Source organism: Pituophis catenifer, unplaced genomic scaffold (assembly GCF_029215685.1).
Source record: "Pituophis catenifer annectens isolate HBS135680 unplaced genomic scaffold, rPitCat1.0.hap2 SCAF_1, whole genome shotgun sequence".
Lineage (NCBI taxonomy): Eukaryota > Metazoa > Chordata > Lepidosauria > Squamata > Colubridae > Pituophis > Pituophis catenifer.
In genome coordinates this window covers 197,969,751-197,977,738 of record NW_027256881.1, presented here as the reverse complement: position 1 = coordinate 197,977,738, position 7,988 = coordinate 197,969,751, and the positions used below count along the sequence as shown (strand labels likewise).

The 7,988-nt window shown below is 38.1% G+C and overlaps 1 protein-coding gene across 3 annotated transcripts in view; it reads left to right on the top strand.

The window, feature by feature from the left end:
• Positions 1-516: 516 nt before the first annotated feature.
• The window catches only part of SSB (small RNA binding exonuclease protection factor La), a 21,025-nt gene continuing 13,553 nt past the window's right edge, over positions 517-7,988 (top strand). Inside the window, exons 1-3 of one of the 3 annotated variants that reach the window (XM_070937425.1) lie at positions 517-580; positions 6,334-6,408; positions 7,457-7,560. In XM_070937425.1, the coding sequence (XP_070793526.1) occupies positions 6,343-6,408; positions 7,457-7,560 (170 nt within the window). In that variant the 5' untranslated portion in view covers positions 517-580; positions 6,334-6,342. The other 2 variants (XM_070937506.1, XM_070937341.1) reach the window with 2 other exon arrangements.

The window sequence follows — 7,988 nt, the reverse complement described above, 5'->3', positions numbered from 1 at the left end:
GAAGCTTCTTCAGTTCTGAGGAACTGAACCGATGAAGTTTCTTAGATGAGAAGCGAAACGCCTTCAAGGAAAAAACAAAAAGTCTCATCCAAGAAGCTTCTTCAGTTCTGAGGAACTGAACCGATGAAGTTTCTAAGATGAGAAGCGAAACGTCTTCAAGGAAAAAAAAACACCCAAAGAAAATCCGGTTGCTTCATGAAAAAAAGCACCTTTGGGACTACCGTGACCCTTGGATGACTGAGAATCTCCATAGACATTAAAGATACGCGAAGTTTCCCTCTCTCTCCATTCCTTCTCCAAAGAATGTCGGCCTTTTCAAAAATCCCGCCAGCGGCGGGAAAGAATCCCGACAGAATTCTTCGAGCAAGCGAATCCGGAGGGAGCGGAAGATTCGAATCTGCGTTCGTTCACACGTTCCTCCCCCCCCCTTCCCTTCCCCTCCCCAGAGGGCGCCGAGTCCTCCAGAAAGGAGTAAAGGCGGAGATGAAACTCAACCCGCGTGGGTCCGGACGGGAAGGAGGTGTGGTTACTGCCGCACTGGCTGCTGGGCTGGCCGGCGAGGAAAGATCGGCGTTTAAAGGTAGGAGCCTTAACCGCCGCCCAGGCCTGCCGCTCCAAGAAGCGTGTGGAGGCAGCAATCGCTCCTTCTTAAAACAGGTTCGGTTTGGCTGCCCCCACGCTGCAATTGTTACACCGTTTTCCCGCCCGCTCCGTTTTCGCGATGCATACACCTCTTTTATCTTTCGAGGCTGCGGAGTTGATCGGTTCCCACGTGCGTCGGGGCCGTGGCTCTTGGTGTTAACGCGGAGGGAGGGGAACGGCTTGGGAGGGTTTCCCCATAGGCGGTAGACGGTGGTTCTCCCCATCCTCGCGGTGGGAATGTATCATTAACGATACAGTCCTATAAGGTCCACGTGAGTTGAGATACCGTCGTGGGAAGGGACACGCCGTCTGTCGGGTTTGGCGGAAAGTCTCGCGGAATTGGGGGGGGGTGTTTGTTGCAAAACGGGGACTTTCCTAAGGCTCCACCGCGTTCCCACGTTCTGTATTCGGATGGGTTCGCCGGTTCTCTCTTTGCCTTGGTCGGGGCCTGTAGTGTACACGCAGCGGGCGGAGGGAGTAGGAGTGGGGGGGAAGAGATACTGGACAGGGAAGTCCATTGGAGTTGGCCGGCTAATAAATTCAAATAAATAATGAATAAATCACTTTGGGGTGTGTTGGCTTCTGGGGGTCCACAAATGACGCCTGGTCTTCAGGCTCGCTGGGTGATCGAGCTGCGCTAATAACGGAGAAGCCGAAGGAGGCGGTAGAATCCCGAGGTTGTTTCGGGTTCTTTATCGCTTGCAAATTGCAGGAGGCAACGGGATTGTTTGGACCCGTGTTCCCGTGTTATTTGGGAGTATTTCTCTCCGAGTAGGAGAAAGGGAGGAATAAGGACAACATTTACTTCCGTTTAAACTCTTGGAACTGTCGTGTATTCGGGAGAGAAAGAGATCCACCTGGTTTGAACTGTGAGAATGTAGTGCTATGTCACACATGGAGAGTGTAAGGGGGAGATAAATCCCTTACTTGAAATTTATTTATTTATTGGTTCGATTTATATGCCGCCCTTCTCCGGAGACTCAGGACGGCTTACAATGCGTTAAGCAATAGCCTTCATACTTTTGTAATATACCTGCTTAGTAGGGCTTTTGCCCCCCCTTCCCCCCCAAGAGGTGTTCTTTTTTTTTTATACAAAGTCAGCTTATTGCCCCCACAAACCGGGTCCTCATTTTACCTCAAAAGGATGGAAGGCTGAGTCAACCTTGAGCCTGGTGAGAATTGAACTTGCAGTAATTGCAGGCAGCTGGTGCTATTTAACAGCACTTTAGTCTGCTGCGCCACCAAGGCTCTTGCACATAGTTGTAAGAGAATAGTAGAGTCCTAGCTTCTCGAAGTGCTGACTTTTCTCCCCTTTTTCAGTTTGGAATAAAATGGCAGTGGTATTAAGTGTAGAGGGTTTATGACAAAATGAACAGGAGTTAGTAACAGACTTTCTGTAACAATGATTCTAAACAATCGTTCTGTTAAATAGTTTTTCTTAGGGTAACTGGTGGGTACCAAACGTGGAACCTTGAAATAAATAATCTTTGGAGCTAACTGGTAGGGGAATTCTGGGAGCTGTAATTGTACATTGGAGGGACAATAAGCTAGGGGGAAAAATTTCCAGACTTTTTCTGTTCGGTATGCAGGATTATTGTAACAGTGAAGAGTTTTTTGAAACTTTATTAAAAGTTGGGTGTGTCATCTGTAGAATTTTCTCTGCCATCTGCTGCTTCTGTAGATCCAACTTACATTGGAAATAATTAGTAATTTGCTTCAAAACATAAGTTGGATAGCTGATTTCTGTATATGTTTTCATATATCATTAAAACAATGATAAGGCCACACAATAATGAAAAGAATAGTATAATATCAGCAGATTTAATTCAATAAAAAATATGAAAAAAAATCTGTACATGAATATCTATCTGCATGTAAATTCTTTGTAGGACAACAACTCTCGGACAGGACTCATCATGAGGAGATCCTCTGAGTAGACTTAAGTTGATACTAGCAAGTTATTGGGCTAGGAGTGGGGAAATTCAGTTTGAAGTGCACCTTTAGCCATGGAAACGTATTGGTGATTTTGTCATGTCATATTCTCCTACCTCACTCCTTAAAGAGTAATTGATGGGGAAAAATGAGAAGAGGAAAAACGGTTTATGCCATGTTGAGTTCCTGATTGAAAGACAAGTTATAAATCTAATTAAACAATATAGGGATATTAAATATTCCACCCTATGGAAAAGAAGGATGCTATTCATATGGAGGATCCAGAGCTTTAAATGGTTTAATCAAGATCCAGGTTACTTCCTCTGTGAGGATCAAAGCTCTGATGTTGATATATAGTTCAAAAGAACATGTATAGTGATATAAAATTAAATTGAGTAATCCTAGTTTTTCAGTATTTTTTAATATCTCATAGGTTTCATTATTACTGAAACGGTTGTAGTTTTAAATTCTATACTGGACTGACGAAAGCAAAGATTTGAATTAATAATGTAGTATTTTAAATTTGTAGAAACATAACTCAACAGATGCCAAACTGACATTCTGTTAATGTGGATATGTTTGGCATTCTGTTTCTCTATTCTGTGTCTTCCTACATTCTTGAATATTAAACAATGTAATTTAACAACTGTTTTATAAACAACGATGGACTTATTTTTAGAAAGTTACTAAATGACTCTTATAAATAAGGAAAGTCTGAACCCAACTTTGCTGTCCAAACTTTATTGTTAAAAGAGGATAATAAATATATATGATTACAAGTTATGCTGGAATGAGTTGGCTTCCCATCTCATGCAGAGTCATAGTTTATTGAATAAGGGAGTTTATATAATACACTCAGGGCATAGTTTACAAGCCATGATGCCTGGTTTATACAGGTGACATGAAAACTAAACAGATTATACTTGTGAACTACCAAGAGTCCTTTAGGATTGTGACAGTCCATAAAAATATGAATAAATTGCTGAGTGTCATGTGTAAATTGTACATTGTACAATGTACACAATGCTGGGCCTGCTTCTTTCATTTTGAGGGCTGTCCATTCAGTGTTAAGTCGCTTGGGCGGAACAAGTCTTCATTTGGTTTTTCTGGCCAAAACCATTTGATCAGACACTTGAGTTTTGCTCAAGGGACTTGGGAGAATGGAATAATAAGCTTCTGTATTTTTCATGGAAAAATCAATATCCCCTTGATTCTAGCTGAATTATTTGACTGCGGAAAACAGTCTTTTGGAAGGAAAAAAAGAACAAATTTGCTGCTTAATTGGGAATAAAACTCCTTTTTTATCAGCTTCTAGTTTTAAATTTATAAAGCTTGCAAGGTGGGATTTGAAATGGAATGGTATGATTGGATATTCAAAAAACAATAGAGGATGTATTATGGTACTGTATTCATAACATGATTAGAGAAAGCAAATAAATTACGATCCAAGCTTTTTAGTATATTAGTTGAATTCTAAACTGCTTCGAATACTAAAGCTACTAAATTCATTCTAATTTGAACAGCATTTGGTAAATTAAAGTTTTTAATGAATCTAAAAACAATTCATAGAGATCAGTCCAAGAGATCCAGTGATCTTTTTGCTGTCCTCCGGGAAACTGAAAACCCGGCTTTTTGTACTGGTTAGATTAATATTGATCAGAGATGGTATAAGTTTTAACAAAAATATGACATTCTGTTTATCCAGTTTTGTAAGGGAAACAATACTGCTTCCATTTTTTTTTTATTTGCACCACTTCTAAGCATTTTCCCTTTTAGCATGTTTTCACAAGCAAGTTCAATAACTACCAGCTAGTTACAGTTTGATGGTGACATGTAACAGACTTGCAAAAAGCTAAATAGGGTGCAAACATGGTTAGTATTTGGATGGAAGTCACCTAGAAATCCCACAGCTGCAGACTAGACTGGGAAGTTTTATAAAAATCCCAGAAGTTGGCAGTGGCAAACATTTTACTTCTGCCAGAAAACATGGATATATCCATGTAGCAATGAATTAAGTGACTTAAATTCAACTTTAAATGATTTTATTTGCTCCACATTCACATTGCATCTGAATGCTCAGTTTGAAGCTATGGTTAGATTATCTTTACCTAACTTATTCTATGGCAAACACAATCAAACATGGTCATTATAAGATATTAAGGTGAGATGACTAGTTCATGGTAGATAATGAGTTTAAGTAGATACCTTGGAACTGTTGGTTAATCTAGAATTCTTCAAGTATATTAATACACAATTTTATCTAAGATTGTATTATGCTTGCATAATACAATCTCATGCAACATATAACTACTGTGGTACGATGGTTATGGCTCAGATTATGTATGTGGCTCAAGTCCACTCCTATCCATGAAAACTGATTGAGAGATTAGGGGCCAGTTGCTTTCTCTCAACCCAGTTTATCCCGTGGGGTTGAGTAGAGAACCATGGAGGAAGTAGTGCTGTGGTTATGTGATTTACATTCGGATCCCAGACAACTGACTCATACTTATGACGGTTGCAGTGTCCCTCCAACAAGCAAAGTCAATGGAGAAGCCAGATTCATTTAACAATTATGTTACTAACTATGTAACTAATTAGTAGCAATTATTAATTTAACAACTGCAGTGATTCACTTAGCATGTGGTGAGAAAAATTGTAAAATGGGACAAACTCACTTAACACATTTCTCACTTAGCAACCTAAATTTTGGGCTCTATTGTGCTAATTCAGAAGTCAGATCTGGATAAGAATTAGGACCACCTCTGTCATAACAAATCGTTTGACCCTGAGATCAGTTTGCTCCAGTACCAGACCTGCTAGATACTATTTTCTCCCTTTCTCCATTCTCATTTTATTATGTTATAAATCTTGATAACATTGCATTGTTTCAATACAGTGAGGTTTATAGATTATCATTAAAGACAATTAATATTCTATTGTTTAGATATCTTAAAATATTTTTTCTCTTTTCTATTCTAAATGTCATATCAATTATTTGTTACAGTTTAGGATGTCAATATTACAAGCATAAAATTACTTTTTTTATCCAAAGTTGAGTAGAAAAAAAACCTACTAAAATTCACCTCGAAAGTATTTGTTGTACAGGTAGTCCTCAATTTACAACCATAATTGAGCCCAACAAAATTTCTGTTGTTAAGTGAGATATTTGTTAAGTGACTTTTGCCCCATTTTACGACTTTCCTTATTAAGTGAATCACTGCAGTGGATAAACTGGTAACCTGGTTATTAAGTGAATAGAGATTTTGATCTTAAATTGATTATTTAATATTAAAGTTCCCATTGTATGGTTCTCTATCACTATATATACATGTCAATTAAAAAATATATAAATGAGCAAATTCAACAACAGTTAAAATACTAAAAAGTAGAAAAAAAGAAATTAAAAACCTATTGGGTTTCTGGCTCTTTCTTTTAATACATCTAATTTGCAATATTTATAGACATTTAGGCCACCCTAGAAGTCAGATTAACAAATGATTTATTTGTCATGTGCCACATTTATTTTTTACCAGTGGGTTCATACTTTCCTGGGTCAGCAAATTGATTATTCTTGTGTGACAGTGTCTAATTTTATATACCAAGGCTATTCTCATTTTTAGTTTCGTTTTAATCTCTTCAATGGTTTGAGCAATGCAGATAGAGTGAAAAATATCTTTCTAAAAGATTAAAGATATACTAAAAAAGAGGGGTCTTAATGGTTTGAATGTGCAGTGTTTCTAATTATTGCTTTGATTGCAGGAAGTGAAAATGGCTGAAAACGGAGATAGTGAAAATATGTCTGATTTGGAAAAGAAGGTTTGTCAACAAATTGAGGTATGAATACTTTTGGTATGCATATTAAGATAATGTACAAATGTAAGGCTTTGGATAATAGGGCATATAATATAGCTGAATATAGTTGAAGTACATTAGACTGGGACAGATTGATCTACACTACAGCTAAACTACTATAAAGGCTACCATATAGTAAAATTGTAAATGTATGCACTAATTGATCAGAGGTGACACACCGTTGGATACAATCTCAAATCAGAATTTTCCATTTTAAAAAATTGGAATTGATAATATAGCTCAATTTGTTATTTTCATACTTATTACCATATTTAAGTCTTCTAGTAGTGCTTTATAACAGTGATCCCCAACCTTAATGGCTTGGCAGCCTGGCCGGGGGTGGGGGGGAGGGGAGGAAGGAACTGGCCTGTGCAAGTGCACGGCCCACTTCTGAATTGGCTGCAGCCCGGAGTTTGGGAACCCCTGCTTTATAATATAAAACAATCATTAGGATAACTACTTCATGTCGTTGTTTACATTTTAAGAAGAACATGAATTTTTAAGCTAGCCCAGAGTACCTGTAGTCTAAACTTGCTGACTGCAATTGGGACCCGCAACTCCGTCACTAAATGGTATGATTGTTAAGTGAAACATTACATGACTGCACCTACATATGACATCAGTTCTGGCGGTGGTCTTTACTCGAATCACTGTGGGTCCTTAAGTGTGGTCTCATATGATAGCAACTTGCAACTTCCTGCTGGCTTCCCCATTGATTTTGCTTATTAGGAGCCGGCAGTGACAGGCATAAATGGCAGTCACATGACACGGTGATCATCATAAATGCTTGCCAGTTGTCAAGTGCTTAACTCATCCTGTGGTAGTTGCACCTTAGCGGAAGAGTCATAAGTATCCCTTTTTCAGTGCTGTCATAACTTTAAATGAGTTCTTAGTAAGTGACAACCAACTGGGACAGGAAAAAGATGCAATAAAAGTTTTTGCGGTAAGGGAACTAGAACTGAATAAATGAAGCAATAGGGTATCATACTTTGGATTCTGACGTTTGTATTATTCTTATTTATTTCCACAGTACTACTTTGGTGACCACAATTTACCCCGAGACAAATTTCTTCAAGAGAAGATCAAATCGGATGATGGCTGGGTGACTTTAGAAACAATAATCAAATTCAATAGGTAATACTAATAGTGGGCTCATCGTTTTGTAACAAAAAGAAGAGCTGCTCCTATTTTATAGTAAATCTGTGTCCTAGGCTAAATTTGATTTTAAATCTCTGTGAAAAATAGCACTTTTCATTGTGTATGTTTGATTATATACTGATTCATGTTTATTAGTTGTCATAATAATGAAAATTGGCAGTTTTTAATTTGTGTGTGTGTATTCTGCAGCATAATTTGAAATATCTGGCCATATATCTCCTGTGGATTTTCTCCTTAAAAACAATTAAAGCCACAGAGGGGAATATTTGTTAAAGCAGATTTTTGTTCTGACTTTTTCTTTTTGCATACACATGCATAGCTTTTTCCCCTGCATGGAATGAGGACATTTATTAAGAATTCTGTTCTATTCTACTTCAGTACAGTGTGATCTTTTAGGACATAAG